At 38.2% G+C, this 16871-nt stretch overlaps 1 protein-coding gene across 1 annotated transcript; it reads left to right on the top strand.

Moving 5' to 3' along the window:
* Positions 1-575: 575 nt before the first annotated feature.
* LOC149043504 (uncharacterized) lies at positions 576-12099 on the top strand. The gene is made up of 5 exons (XM_089210263.1): positions 576-703; positions 4945-5660; positions 6210-6866; positions 7946-8134; positions 8973-12099. Exons 2-5 carry the CDS (start codon positions 4958-4960, stop codon positions 11498-11500), a joined length of 4077 nt encoding a protein of 1358 aa, XP_089066389.1. The 5' UTR covers positions 576-703; positions 4945-4957; the 3' UTR covers positions 11501-12099.
* Positions 12100-16871: the final 4772 nt, after the last annotated feature.

The following is a 16871-nucleotide window of genomic DNA, read 5'->3' as shown; positions in this document are numbered from 1 at the left end:
ATCATGCGGAGAACAAACTTCGTTTCATTCAAATTTCCAAAATTTCTTCCAGGTATAGCTCTGGGGACATCCTGTGAAGCCTCACAAAAGAGCCCTCGAGTCAAAGCAAGGGAAATTTGATGAAAACGGCTGATAACTTCGGAAGTGTTCAGTTATCAACTGAGGCGGAAATTGGGCGAGATTCCACACCTGAGTGGCTTTTTCCACACCACATCAGCACAAGTTATCATGGTATGGTATCGCCAAAGAATTTACTCCAAATTACGTTCAAGTTTATTATTTCACACTGTTTACAGAAAAAATAACTTAACATAACATGATTTACAATGATATAGAAAAACCTCAAACAGAAATTAACCAGAAGAAAGAATATTTAATCGTGTACAGTGACCAAAGTAGCTAATAAGCTTTCGAGTTGGTCACAATTACGGCTTTTAATCAGTAATTATCGGAGTAAGGTACGTGTCTTGTTCGGCAACGTCGCTTGGCTGTTTATTAGAAAATTGAATAGTCCGCCATATAGAGAATTGAATCTCCCGGAAACTCGTTTCTAGTCTTCCTCGGTTATCCTTCTCGCATTAGGCAAAAGCCCGTAGACTATTCGTACAGGAGTTTCTAACATGGTTTAGGTGCGGGTAGGATGTGGTTGATCTCTATTTTGAAAGACTTGTTTGACGTTTCTTAGCGGACGATTTTCGCCAAGGTAAAGTCATTTGTTTACCAATATACATACTTTTCAACTTGATTCATGTTATTGCTATATAGGGTCTTGTCTTAACCCTCGTAGGTTAGTGCTTCCGTCAGCACTTCCTGTTTGTTGAAGAGATGCTCGTATTTTTCGAATTGGAGCTCATAGTTACCCTTGAGGTCACTGTATTCAGTAGTTTTTGATGATGATTCACTTATTTGTTATCATTTTGTCGAATTTGGCTTGATTCGCTCGGCTGGTAGCTATTAAATATGTATTTTAAAAGACGAATGGCTTTGACTCGTGGATTTAGGTGCTCCTGTCAGCACCTTCTGCTTGTTAGTGAAATAGATGGTCGTATTTTTCGAATTAGAGCTCATAGTTATTATTGACATCGCTTTATTCGGTAGTTTGTGATGTTAATTCACTTATTTGTTATCATTTTGTCGAATCTGGCTGAATTCGCTCGACTTCCAGCTGAAAAATATGTGTCTTAAAAGACAAATGGTTTTAACTCGTGGATTTGTGCTTCGATCAGCACCTTCTGCATGTTTTTTTGAGACATCTTCGTATTCGCCAACCATTCGCTTAGTTTTGGTGAGACCAACACATAATGTTTTTACATTCATTATTATATATAATACTGTATCTCCTCCGTCTCTCGTAACTCATGAAAAACATATTCTGACTGAAATCCTGAAAATTACAGTCAACTTTTTGAAGGGCATCAGCTTTGCCTGGTGGCCCATCAGATCGCGGATGCCTGATGCCGTAAAAATTTTATTTTACTTCAATTAATACTAGCAAAACATTGAACAGTTTTTCAGTTCCCGTGGGATGAAAATCGATCAAAATACCGTTGTGGCCGAATTCATTTGTGCTTCCAAACTAGAAATATGTTTTCAAAGTAGTTGTTGAAAATCAATTTTCTAGTTTACCGCTGGCTTGCTGTGATTAACATGATACATTCCTTAATTTTGAGCGAAAGGAACAACTGATGCATGTACCTTTACTCCAAAAACATTGAAAACTGCTGCTTATAAGCTGCCCCACTTAAAAGCGCTAGTCAAAGCTCTCAAGTCTTTCACATTGAGTGTGAGTCTCATGAAAACAAATTTAATTTTATGTTAATAATAATAATAATAATAAAATCTTTATTACCGTGTCGATGTATTTAGCTCATAGAGCTAATTGGGGACACCTACTATTACTAAATTAATAGAAAAAACTATTTACAGTATCATAATAAGTAACAATATAGCCGATAAACTATGCATTAAAATTTAAAAATATTCAGAAATATTAACAATGTTCAGATAACATAAAAATACTTGTACCATGCAGATAATTAAAAAAAAATCATGTGCTGCAAAGATTGCAGCAGTTGCCACTGTCTTCCACTGGGCTGACCAGGTCAACTCTACGGATTCTAGTTTTAAATTTCTCAAGCTGAAACTATTGTTTCTTACAGCAAATCACGGCTTTCGTTAAATAACTTGAAATTAATTATCCTTTTAAATATAATTTACTCCTTGTTCCCTCTGACTTGCTTCAAAGTCTTTCCAGCAGTGGAAATGCTTGCTTAGACTAATGTATTCCATAGCAACTTCATATTCTTTTTCATAGTTTTTGGGGAGTAGTATGCCCCCATTTCCTCTAAGGATGGTGATGCCTGCTGCATCCCATTTGAAGGCTAATATGCAGGTGATAATCTCAGTCTTGAAGGTAGCAAAGGGAGGTTGTGTAGTGTGAGTGTTGTGGAATTGTGTGGGTTCCTCCTACTCCATTTGACTTTTAACCCTTAACACCCTAAGACATTGGTATTCATATTCTCCACACTGTTCTCTTTACATTTCCTATGGAACAGACAAGGAGAATTTGTCAAAGAAGTATATTTGATAGTGAAACAAATAGAAGAGTCAGTTTAGAATATAAGAGCTACATTTATTATTTTATAAGTGTTTAATCGATGAAAACCTTTCTTAGAAAAACTGTGTTGACTGTGTTATTGCTAAAATAAGAAAGACCATACAAATGATTGCTAAGCTGAGATACTTTGTTCTATCATCTGTCCTCCTAAATATCTATAAATCCTTAATTTTACCCAATATAACTATTAACTCACTGCTTGAGGCAATGCATCCAAAAAATATACTGTAAACAAAATTTGTCTCCAAGAGCAAGTATTGTGTTTAATCTACTTTCCTGACAGAAAAGAACATGCTCTCTCCTTATTTATAAATGCAAAAATTCTACCTATTGCCTTCCTCTATTGGGAAGCTAGCTGTATGTAAATTAAAGCTTGATGTTCATAACAACAGAGCACCATCTATCATCATGAAAATTTTTGTGAGAACATTAAACAATATCATTACATCTATACTTACTCATCAACATCACTACTCTTTAGAATTAAATACTCCAGGTGTCAAAATCTGGAATGAGATGCTTAACGAATAGAAAAATTTTTCAAAGAAATCCTTCTAAAAAGAAACAAAAGAGCTGGTCTCAATATTCTAGGGACTGAAAATTCTTCTTTCAAGCCTGATGAGATAATGGTTAAATTCAAACACTGCAAAATTGAAACAAATTAAACTTGCCGTTGTACAATATCTTTAGTGCACTTAGATACTCAACAACTTTTTATCTTTTACAATGAATGTCTTTCATTTTCCTTTTTCTTTTCTTGTGTATCTTTTGATCTTTTTTATGTAATATTTTCGTATTTACTGTCAACAAAATCTGCTAAAAATGTTCAAAATTTCATTTTTTCTCCTAAGTTAAGGAAACTAGTTTTAACCACTTAAAAGCTTAATTTGCCAAACAAAAATCTTAGAAAGGAGGCAAGATATGGCTGAAAGAATGTTTCAGGAAACCTGACCTGAAGAACAAAAGGTGTCATAATTGTAAAGGCCTCCAGCAGAGTGTTGATGTTTTCTGCAGGCTTTCATCCAGGATCTCAATTTACATATATTGTTTACATCACATCTTGCACTGCATATTCACTAGGAATCTCTAGCACATTTCACAAAATGTTGAGTACTGAGAGGCTTCATCAAACAGCCTAAAACAGTCAACTAAAAGTTGGTAGAGAGAGCCCAAGCCAAAGAAATTGAAGTTAATTCATTTTCCTCAGCTTGCTTGGTGATGTTTGAATTATGTTTAATTTATGTTTTTCATGAAATGACCTTTCTTGAAAATTTTAAAGGAGCTCTTTGTCAGGAGGCCTGCCAGGGGCTTTCATGTTGTGTTTCATTGGTCAGCAGCATGACCACATTGACACATGCAATATTTCCCATTGTCCAACTTCACAATAGATTTCTCAGGAACTAATAAGAATATCAAAATTGTCTCAGACACCTTGTTAGCCTGGAAGGCACCCTATTTTGTTAACAGCAATCTTAAGTAAAACATTGCCCCACCTGGATTAGCATCTGCCATCTGTAAGTTAAAGTAATATTTTGTATATTGAATATGAGAAAGTAGATAAAGTGTGACATGGGAAATTCAGAAACTTTTAACTTTTTGATGATCTCCTTTATTCTTGTGACCCATACATTTGATTCAAGGGTGATACTGTAAGGAGAAATTAGAAGCCAATCACAGCCTGTTATCTTCTGAGTGATACTGTCAAGTTTGTTGTGAGGTCTGGGGTAATGTGGAGGCTGGTAATTCAGTAAAACAAATGCCATCAATGTTGTGTTTAAATGATTACATGTGCCTACCAAAACAAAAACTGTAAAAAAAATTTCTATTTCCATAATCTTTTCTCTATAAGCTTTAGTGTATTTTTTCAGTTTCTCTAGTAGTAGTATGATAAGGATGATTTTTGTGGAAGGCACCCTATTTTGTTGATGGTAACCCCAGGTAAAAAAATTACCCTGCCTGGATTAGCATCTACTATTTGCAAGTCAAAGGAATATTTTGTATATTGAATATGAGAAAATAGATAAAGTGTGACGTGAGAATCAGGAACTTTTTAAATTTTTGCTGATCTCCTTTATTCTTGTGACCCATACGTTTGATTCAAGTTTGATACTGTAAGGAGAAATTAGAAGCCAATCACAGCTCTTAGAGGTTAAAGGGTTAAAATGGAAGATGCGTCAAACGTATTTTATTGATCTGTTGTGCGATATTTAACTCATTTTTGGAGTGTTGTAATATTATGGTGTTGCAAAGTTAGAACAAAGCAATGATTTTTGTGTGTGCTCTGTTATTTTGCCTTCCATGTATTAATTACAAGCATTTCTTTACAGAGGACTTGATTTCATGGCTTCTGCCACCCCATTGCATCCTTCTACCAAAGAGACCTCCAATTATGCACGGCTCTGTCACCTTCTTGTTGATGTTGGATCATGTGTGCTGAGGGAGATCTTTGACAGAATATGTCCACCAGGAAATCTTCACACAGTTCTGAGTGATCCCAAAAATCATGCAAAATTGCAAACACTGCGAAAGAAGAGAGTCCTGAGTACTTCCCAGTGGCGCAAACTGTATCCTGCTTTCAAATCTTCAGTTTGCTCAAGGGACTTTGACACCTTCCTACTGGTATTTCTTCTGAGGAATATTTGGGGTCTGACTTTCCCTGCCTCTGGCCAGGATGACCTTCTGGCAACAGACACCTCTCCAGCAGCTGATATCACTCGCATCAAGATCCTCAGAGACAGAGTTTACAGCCATGTTACTAATGGTTCAGTTGATGATCCAACTTTCAGTTCCTACTGGAATGACATCAGAGACACCTTTCAGTGTATTGGCGGGGCCCGCTATCGTGATGTTATCAATGATCTTGAAATTGATTGTATGGATGCTGATAGTGAGAAGGACTACCAGGAGCTTTTTAAAGAGTGGTTGAAGGATGAAGACTGCATCATAGACAAATCACATGAAGATGAAATGGTAAAAAAGGCCAGAAGGGAAGATGACCTGGAGAGTTCCATTGAGATATACGAACAAAATTCAGGGAATGAAGGTTTGTGTGATACACTTTTGTTGATTTTAAGTTTTAACTTGTCTCTTTTGTGTGATTAATGTTAGATATAGTGGATCATGAAATAAAAGAAATTACCTCCAAAATTTCTGTGTGGAAATTCATAGGTACACTGTTTAAGTAAGTAAAGTTTTGTGTTTTTTTCGTGATGTTATGAATGAAGTCTACGAAAAAATTCATCGTCGAGATATAATTCTGTACTGAAGATGATAGATTTAAAGCCTGGTTTTTTTAGTAAAAGATGATGAAACTCAGTGAATGACACAACCATGCAAACTCAGAGAAAAAAGGGGAGCACTTGGAGGTGTTTTTTTTTTCCTTCAAGTATGCCTGCGTAATTTTCTACTGTGAAATCAGTTAGTGTGGGCTTAAAATGTTTTATGCAGGGTCACAGGTGCATTGACTTAATTATTATTCATTACCAGTTTTCTTTTCTTTTTCTTCATTGTCTGTTGATTTTCTTTTGGATCTGCTAATAACTTCTAATAAATGAATGGAAAAAAAATGAAATACTACGTTCTTCTTTTTCAGAGACAGTAAAGATGTCAGGGGAAGCTACATCAGCACAGAATAGCAATGCAAGCCCACCAGAGCTTAATGTTACACTTCCATTGATGAGTGATCTACCAAAAACTTCTTTTGCCTGGAGCAATGTTGAACTTCCTGTTGATATTCTTTTATTAGCAGTGGAGGACTGTGAGTTCTTAAGCTGCTTTGCCTACCTGAAGGAACCCTTCAAGAGTTACCACATCAGTACTGGCCCTGTGTACTTTGGGTGCATGGGTGATGATCAAGGAAACAAAATGAAAATTGCATTGATTAGGTGCTCCAAAGGTCCTGATGTTCCTCAGGGTTCTCTGTCAGTTTCAAAAGATGCCATCTCAGTACTGAGACCCAAGGCTATCTTTTCTGTTGGTGCCTGCAGTGGTTTGAATAGCAAAAAGGTCAAGTTAGGAGATGTGGTTGTTTCAGCAAAGCTGATAACAGCTGTATACAAAACTCCCCCCAGCAGAGATATTGGTAACCTGATCAAACATGTGGCTGATGGGTGGAAGGCACCTTTAAAAAATGCTGATGAATATAATCCCAAAGTACACTGTGATGGAGTGGTTCTGAGTATCTCAGAGGCAAACAGAGATATGATTAGGAAACATCCTGAAGCAATTGCAGTTGAAATGGAAGGTGGAGGTGAGAATCATAATAATACAAATAATTGATGAGCCAAGCACTTTTGCACATGTAGCAAATGTTTTGAAAAACACTGCTCTGGTATTGTCTCTGCTGGTCCAAGCATACACCATATAACATGCCAAATTTGCAGGAATTGTGTATCTTGTATTTAAAGTGATTTGATGTTTGGCTGGGTGAGAAGATTATTTCACAGGTGAAGGTGACTGAGACTTCTTCTGGATAACCAGATTGAATTTGCTCCATTAGGATGTCATGAATTATTTTAAATTTGTCACATGAAAAATGTAGAAAGTATGTTGTTAAATAGTTTGAGAGTTGAGGAATAGTATCACAGTCCCTGTTAACCCTGAAACTCCCATGAGTGACCAAGATAGAATTTCTCCTTACAGTTTCAATATGATATTAAGCAGACAAGTAATGGGAAAAGAAAAAAGTGTGAATTAGGGGATTATTGGTTGATCCAAAACTAAATTCTCCTAACTAACATCATAGGAATTTTATGACATACATTAACCCTTTAACTCTTAGAAGTGATTAACATGTAACTTCTCCCTATAATATCCATACATTATCCAGCAAACAGGTAGTGAGAATACTGAAACTCATCAGGTAAAAGATAATATTACCTTGATAAAACATCCAATTTTTTTGTAACCAATTTACAAGGAAATGTGTAGCAGCTAGAAGGGAGAATTAACAATCAGATCTTGGGAGTTAAAGTGTTAAAGAGGATCATTAAAGAGATCATAGGAGTGAAAGGGTTAACTCTAACTGACAAAACTTTGTCTTAGTTTTGAAAAATATTGAAAGTTACTTGATATGAAACAAGATGAAGCCTGAAGAATAGTTTTACAGTCTCAGCGTACAATTTTTTTTGATTACTGGTTGAAAAAAATTAGGTTTCTGTCCCAACTAATGTCTTTCTGCAATGTGCATGTTTACAACAGCAAGAGTGCAGCTGGAGTGTGACTCTTTGTGAGCTTTGATTGAACAATTACATGTATTTTAAAGATGCGAAGAAAATAAGCTGAATATATAGTTAACAGACATTACTGTTTATTTGTTTTGTTTTTTAGGAGTGTATGCAGCAGCCCATGATTTTAAGACAGAATGGGTGGTAGTCAAGGGCATCAAAGACTTTGGAGATGAAACGCACTCTTCAAGTAAGAAATGGAATGAAATTGCCTGTGTGATGGCAGCTTCTGTTGTGGCCAACATTTTGAACGATCCAGTCATATTCCAAGATTGGCCTCATTTTAATGCAGGTATTGCTTCCTGTCTCAATGTTCTCTTTTTACAAGGATAGGTCTGACTTAGATCTAAGTTCCCTCAGCATATTTTTGTATGAATTATAAATCAACATGATTTAATCAGTAATAGTTGACAAAGAGGAAATTAAGTTACCCTTATTTTGAGTTTACATACCAGTAAGTGGCTAAAGGTGATGGGAGAAAAAACTTGTGGTTAAATTGAGTGATGTAATGATGAATGACAATTCACTCCATGAGCGTGGTGAACTGGCCTGTTTTCTATAGGTTGGTTTATGTTCTAGTTCTTGGTTTATGTAACACCACCAAAATATGGAAAATTCAGAGGCTAATGACATCTGCCAAAGTGATTTGAAGTGATTTGATATATGTTCCTGGGCCTATAAGAAACAAATCAAATTGTTTTAAACTAAAAAAATTGATTAATCCAGTACTACATGTGTGACTGTATTTTTATGGTGAAACTATTGGAATGGAAAGGGAGGTGATAAATACCAGCACATATGTTTATGGTTCTGTTTTTTGTTGTTGTTGTTTTTTTTTAACCCTTTATGGAACCGGACATGTTAGTAGATTGAGACAAATAAATCAGATTGTAGGTAAATTTCTTAAGAGCTAATGTCAGCATGCATCAAACAAACAGCGGCAAGTCACCCAAATTTGTTTCCCCTCCTTTTGTCCTTTGAATTTCTCTGTCACGCTTGTCACGCTTGTCACGCACTGATATAATAAGTTAGAGAAGATAAATAAACTGAAACTCAAATCTGGCTGGAACGTGGCAGAGCATGATTAACGTGATCATCATTAGATTTCTTACTTATTTTGCTATTGCTAGGTATTTTTGATTCGACTGAGCTTATCAATGGAATTCGCCAACTGTACAAGACTCGCGAGGGATGGCTCTCACCATTTCCATGGTGTGAAGAGTTTCAGTTTTTTCTTGGAAGTATTTTTACAAGGCTCAAAGTGGTCAGAAGAAAGAAAACGAGAGGAGAAATCACTGACGTATTTGTTGACATGTCGTCAATACTAGACCCGTATGAAGAGTGTTCAGCGCCGAGAACAGTGTTGATTGAAGGAGAACCTGGTATGGGAAAAACCACCTATTGTAAAAAGTACGCCTACGACTGGGCCACAAAACAGCAAGAACCTCAGGGCTGCGGCTCAACAGCATTTAAAGTGGTATTGTTACTGAAATGTCGAGATATCCATTCTGACGTTTGGGAAGCTATTGATGATCAGCTTCTGCCCCGAGACATCGATGAAGAAGTCAAACAACAATTCTTTCATTTTATTCGTGAAAATCAGTCCAGCATTTTATTGATGTTGGATGGATTGGATGAGTTACCGTCCAGTAAATTGTCGATGTTTTCCAAATTAATTGAAGGAAGAGTGCTCCCCAAATGCCACATAGTTGCAACAGCAAGACACGAAGCTGGAAAAGAGGTGAGAAAATGTTGTGACGTGCTGCTTCAGATAGAAGGATTTACTGAAGAGCATGTGAAAGGATTTGTCACCAAGTACTTTAAAGAAAGGACGGATTTAGCCACCAAGCTCTCGCAACGGATGTCGCGAGATAAAAAGCTGAGAGAAATAGCGGCCAATCCTCTAAACACAGCACTTCTTTGCCTTTTATGCGAAGAGTTTGAGGGCACACTCCCCGAAAGCAGAGCTCAACTGTACTTGGATATGGTTGAATGTGTTTTGAGAAGATATAGAAAAAGGAAGGGACTACTAGAAAAGATCGAAGACTTGACAAACCATTACAAACCGCAATTGAATCACCTTGGAAAGGTAGCGTTGAATGGTTTACTTGACGATAAGTTGGATTTTAATGAAAGTGAATTGAGAAACCATTCAAAAGACCTCACTGAATTTGGATTTCTGTCAGTGCAGCCTGGTGGCAGCAAACTGAGACAAACATTGCATTATGCCTTCTCACATAAAAGTTTTCAAGAATTCTTTGCAGCATTCTTCATTTGTTCTCAGATTCAAAGCAAGGAGATGAAACCTGAAGAACTAGTTTCAAGGTATTTCGTTGAACTTAAACAAATACTTTTGTTTTCATGTGGAATTTTGGCCATGAAATGCGATGAACAGGTTGTGGCTCTTGTAAAGAGTTTAACAAATGAAGTCAACAAAAATGAAGGCCGTGGCGCAAAAATTGTATTGGAGGCTATCAACGAATGCAAAAGAGAAAAAAGTGATTTTCACTCGCATTTATTGAAGTCGTTTGGAACTGGATTAAACCTGACCAATTTGGATTTGCGTTACAATGGTATTAGTGATGCGGGTGCTGCATGTATTGCTGAGGCAATCAAAGTGAACAAGACGCTAACCAATTTGGATTTGCGTTTCAATGGTATTAGTGATGCGGGTGCTACATGTATTGCTGAGGCAATCAAAGTGAACAAGACGCTAACCAATTTGGATTTGTCTCTCAATGGTATTAGTGATGCGGGTGCTACATGTATTGCTGAGGCAATCAAAGTGAACAAGACGCTAACCAATTTGTATTTGTCTGAATGTGGTATTAGTGATGCGGGTGCTACATGTATTGCTGAGGCAATCAAAGTGAACAAGACGCTAACCAATTTGGATTTGTTTTGCAATGATATTAGTGCTGCGGGTGCTACATCTATTGCTGAGGCAATCAAAGTGAACAAGACGCTAACCAATTTGGATTTGCGACGTAATGGTATTAGTGCTGCGGGTGCTACATGTATTGCTGAGGCAATCAAAGTGAACAAGACGCTAACCAATTTGGATTTGCGACGTAATGGTATTAGTGATGCGGGTGCTACATGTATTGCTGAGGCAATCAAAGTGAACAAGACGCTAACCAATTTGGATTTGTTTTGCAATGATATTAGTGCTGCGGGTGCTACATGTATTGCTGAGGCAATCAAAGTGAACAAGACGCTAACCAATTTGGATTTGCGACGTAATGGTGTTAGTGATGCGGGTGCTACATGTATTGCTGAGGCAATCAAAGTGAACAAGACGCTAACCAATTTGTATTTGTCTGAATGTGGTATTAGCGATGCGGGTGCTACATGTATTGCTGAGGCAATCAAAGTGAACAAGACGCTAACCAATTTGGATTTGTCTTTCAGTGATATTAGTGCTGCGGGTGCTACATGTATTGCTGAGGCAATCAAAGTGAACGAGACGCTAACCAATTTGGATTTGTCTGGGAATCGTATTAGTGATGCGGGTGCTACATGTATTGCTGAGGCAATCAAAGTGAACAAGACGCTAACCAATTTGGATTTGTTTCGCAATGATATTAGTGCTGCGGGTGCTACATGTATTGCTGAGGCAATCAAAGTGAACAAGACGCTAACCAATTGGGATTTGTGACGTAATGGTATTAGTGATGCGGGTGCTACATGTATTGCTGAGGCAATCAAAGTGAACAAGACGCTAACCAATTTGGATTTGTCTTGGAATGATGTTAGTGCTGCGGGTGCTACATGTATTGCTGAGGCAATCAAAGTGAACAAGACGCTAACCAATTTGGATTTGTCTTGGAATGATGTTAGTGCTGCGGGTGCTACATGTATTGCTGAGGCAATCAAAGTGAACAAGACGCTAACCAATTTGTATTTGTGTGAACGTGGTATTAGTGATGTGGGTGTTACATGTATTGCTGAGGCAATCAAAGTGAACAAGACGGTAGCAGATTTGTGTTTCTTTCGCAATCGTATTAGTGCTGTGAACAAGACGCTAACTTAAACAACTTTGAAGTAAAAGGGCACTGCCTTTAAAGTAGGCAGGCTCCCTTGAAAATTGAGGGCCGAAGGCCCGAACCTCTAGGGGGGTCCGGGGGCATGCTCCCCCGGGAAATTTTTTAAAAGATAAGTCTCCCAGAAACGCATTTTCCTGCAATCTGGAAAAGAAATCTTGTTTGAATGATGCATACTTAATCTATCATAATAAAAAAGAATGGTACTCTGGGAGAATTTGTTTATTTCACTGTTGTTTTCGGAGCCTCTTTTTATCCTACAGTTACAAGTTAAAGGCCCATTTTCAACCTTGATGCAACGCCTTTCAACCTTGACGCGACCCAATTTCCTGTAACACGGAATTCCCAGGTCACTTAAAACCTTCTAAAATCGTCTTTCTCAAGAGCCACCCTGAACACGCTTGGAGCTCTTCGTACTCTATGAAGAGTCGGCGAAAAGGACAATATTCAAATTTTTTCACTTTTTAGAAGCGCTTGAGGATTCTAAATGAAGACAAAATACTTCCAATAGAAACTGGTATTTTCCAAAGAGAAATATGGAAAAATATCAGACTGCCGGACGTCTAGTTATTTAAAGACCGTGTCCGGTAGTGTCTGGTAAAAATTTTCTTAGTGTCACGCTTGGATCTCTTCGCACTCTGTGTACAAGGCCAGCGAAACGGACAACGTTGGCATTTTTTCACTTTTTAGAAGCGCTTGAGGATTGTAAATGAAGGTAGAATATTTTCCCATGAAAAATTAGTATATGTCAAAGAGAAATATGGAGTTATTTGAGGACCGTGTCCAGCCGTATCAAGCGCTTGGATGGCTTCGTACTCTGTGCAAAATGCAGACTACGGACCGCAGACCGGGTACAAAATGCAGACAGAGAATTTGTACTGTTTTTTCGTCTGATACGTGATAACATGGCATCTTACAACTTACCGAGCGTCACGCAAGTGCTTTTCCGCGATCATCTTTCGCGATTATTTGCACTATTGTGGAATATTCCTTGCCTGTCTCTTAATCACAATCGTTCTTAATTTTTTTCAAGCCTCGTTTAGTGTTCTCATTTTCTGCGCGAGTTGGTTGGCGTGATGGCTTTACAGAATTTACCAACTTACTAAAAGTAGATGTGGATGTAAATGGATGCCACTATTGAATATTTAACCTGCGCAATATTCGAGAAATTCATCTTTTTAACCGATATGTGTTCATTTTGCTGACAAAAATGCGAACCAAGACCAGAACTTTTCTTTCGACTTGATATATTTTCAACGTTCAGAAGTGTACACATACTGATTTCCCCTTAGTGTCTTGTATTGTCATTGGTTTTCATGAGAAACCGGAGAATTTTTATAGGGAAAAGCCAAGCGTTGCCCTCGTGACTGGCCATTTGTCAACTTTTTTGGTGGTTTTATCTCTCGTTGGTTTGGTGACTACGCAAATATTAATATGTGAAAATCAGATTAGATGAAGACTTGAAATTCTATTAGGAACGATTGTGGCCGCTTTGTTAAAAATCAAATGCAATGGCCGCTTTGTTTAAAACAAAAGACATCAAGAAACGGGCAAGGAATATTTAATAGATAATTATTGCGGCAGTCAGCGTTATGAGATATATTGCAGCCAACTGAGGGCGTAGTCTGCCTAATGACCTCTGCCCATCCCACCTGCAGCCCACACAAACTTTTTTCCGATCCCCATCACTACGAATGCACAAGTTTTCTTATCACACAACTGCCCAAAAATAAAAGAAAATTTATTCCAAAAGTCTTGAAAGTTCACATAAACCGAATTCATCTGCACCTATATTCAGCAAGTCCAAGAAATCAATTCAAACCTAAGCCATAACATGAATGAGCTGGCTTCAAGAGCCCTTTGATTTTCATTACTTCAAAGTTTCGAGCGTCTCTCTTTCATAAAAAACCAAGACAAAAAACATTCATAGGCATTGTTTTTTTATTTCTGTTGCGAGCTGCAGAGCCATTCAATGAAATTTGATCACTGAAAGCTTCCTGAACGGGAGGTTTGTGGGGTGGGGGGGGGGAATTGACAATAGGGGGAAGGTGGGGACACAATAGGGGCGAGGTAAACAAAGTTGTTGTGGATAACTCTAAAATGGTAATGTGTGCCGGCGGATGCTTACTTCCGCAAAGGCCTAGTACTTAATGACGAGTCAGAAGAGCCCCAGATATGAAGGGATGATTGTCGATTTCCTACCTGTTTCAAGACCTTGGGGAAATTAGCTGGCTGCAGGAAGATCAGGATTGGCACCAATTATAAATTCTTTCATCGAAAGATTGCTGGATAGAACTTGGTCCAACAGACTGTAAACAACTCTTATAAAAATTTCTTACAAAGGAGCTCTCCTAAATAGAGAGTTAATCATGTTTATCATGTTTATTCGATTAAACACTGCGGCGTTTATTAAAATTTTCGTGATTCAAGTGCGATGTTGAAGCGGTCGGCGGTCAGCGATGGCGGTCGGTCAACTAATTTTTAGCTCCGTTCTTATGTTCACTTTCCTCGTGTTTTTACTGTTCAGCTGCTTGAACAATCTAAGCCACTACTCTAATTGGCAGTTTTCCTCAATTGGGCATTGATTTGACACACCGGGAAGCGCCCCAGAACCTTCTTCGATGTCTTATCTCGATCCTAGTAGTTTTTGCCGAATCCGCCATTTTGGATTGAAATCATGGTACATAAGAATGAAGCGAAGGTGGTTTCTCCGAAGACGGCTTCTGTACTCAGCTAACGGAACAGCGTCTTTTAACCCATCTCTCCTGGAAAACAATCTTAGCGGCGACATTCATCCACATCCTGGACCAAACTCTACTTCTAATTCTTCATCTACATCGACGAACACAAATATTAGCTTTCCTTGCAACACGAAGTCAAACATCAGGATTGCTCATTTAAATATCCGCTCCTTGAAGTCCAGGGAACACTTCACTCTGCTAAAGGATTCCGTTGTCTCAAATAATTTCTACATCTTTACGATATCAGAGACTTGGCTGGATTCTTCAGTCAACAACGAGAGCATTCATATTCCAGGCTACACTTTGTATAGACAAGACCGTGGCCCGCACAAACCTGGCGGCGGACTATGTGTTTACATTAAGAAAAACTACAAAGTCTCATCACTGGAGAATGTATCCTCAGTTTCTGATAATAACTTTCAGCAATTGTGGCTAAAAGTGCAAAGTCGCTGTTATAAGTCATTCGTCATCTGCACAGTATATCGACCACCGAGTACTCCATTAAATTTTATAGATGATCTTGCCAACAGTCTTATCGAATCCCTCCTGTCAGGTCTTGATGTCATTATATTGGGTGACCTCAATTGCAACCTCCTTCAAGATAACGCAGAATCCCGTGCTTTAAACGATTTTTGCTCTACTTTTAACCTCACCCAATTAATCAATCAACCAACCAGAGCCACGGAGAATGGGGAATCGTTAATCGATGTTGTGATGACCACGAATGAGAAACTAATTGCTTCAAACAACGTCCTTATGTCAACTAATAGCGATCACAATCTTGTTTACATCTCGCTGAAGTTAAAAAAGCCAAGGATTAAGCCCTGTTACGTCACTATTAGAAGCTATACTAATTACAGCGCCGACAATTTCCTACGTGATCTGTCATATGCGCCTTTTCACATAATAAGCCTATTTGACGATTTCAACGATCAAGTTGATGTATTCAATGAACTGTTCTTGGAAGGACTGAGTCAACATGCTCCAGTCAGGAGGGTTAAAATTAGATCTAAACCCAACCCCTTTATAACACCAGAAATTCGTCAACTAATGAGAACGCGCGACCAATGCCGCAAACTTGCGGGAAAAACAAATGACCCTTTCCACTGGAACGGATACAGATTTTTTCGTCAAGAAGTGAAAAGGGAGATTCGTGTGGCCGAAAAAGTTCACGTCAGGACTCAGATCCTGGATAGCAATGGAAATTCTAACTCAATTTGGAAAATCATTAACCGGTGTCTACCACGTAAACAACAAGATAGTTTTATGGCTTCTGAGGATCCCACTGGGTTAGCTAACGAATTAAATGATTTCTTCACTTCCGTCGGCAGTATTACTGCTCAAAAAGCCAGGGACTTATCTTTACATCATGGACTTAATGTAAATTTGGATGTGCCGACTCCTTTACACATATCCACCGACGTTAGCCCCGAATTATTCGTTCTCCATCAAGTCACGGAAAATCAGGTAGAAAGGGTGATTAGAAGCCTACCATCTAACAAAGCTCCTGGAATGGACAAGATATCTTCTAGAATTCTTAAAGACAGTTTACCCAGTACGCTAACAACAATTACCCACATTGTGAATAACTCCTTTGTTACCAACACATTTGCACGTGCATGGAAAACAGCAGAGGTTACACCTATTCTCCAATGCGGTAATCCAGATGTCCCTAACAACTATCGCCCCATCTCATTATTACCAATAGTCTCAAAAGTCACTGAAAGGTTGGTACATGGACAACTTATGGAGCATCTAATTAGAAATAATAAACTGGCAGCACATCAGAGCGGAAATAGAAAGCTTCACTCGACAGAAACCGCTCTGTTGTACGTTACAGATCAGTTGCTCCAGGCTATGGATAACAAGAAAGTTTCCATCATGGTCTTATTAGATATGTCTAAAGCATTTGATAGTATTCGACACGACATCTTGTTATCCAAGCTACAAAATCTCGATTTTTCCCAGGGTGCGTTGAATTGGTTTCAGAGTTACCTTTCTAACCGACAACAGTGCGTTCGAATCGGTGACGCAGTTTCTAAAGTACTCCCACTTGAGTTCGGAGTTCCGCAAGGCTCTATTTTAGGTCCGGTTTTGTTTACAATCTATGTTAACGACCTCCTTTCTGTTCCTAAACGTTGTCTATCTGCCTCCTATGTTGATGATTGTAAATTGTATTTGTCCTTTTCACCTGCCGAATTACCCACGTCCATCCTCGCCTTAAACGAAGATCTTACGAGAATAT

The sequence above is a fragment of the Pocillopora damicornis genome, chromosome 6 (assembly GCF_964200805.1).
Source record: "Pocillopora damicornis chromosome 6, jaPocDami1.2, whole genome shotgun sequence".
Taxonomy (NCBI): domain Eukaryota; kingdom Metazoa; phylum Cnidaria; class Anthozoa; order Scleractinia; family Pocilloporidae; genus Pocillopora; species Pocillopora damicornis.
The sequence above is the reverse complement of the archived record's forward strand: the minus strand, read 5'-3'. Positions and strand labels throughout refer to the sequence as shown.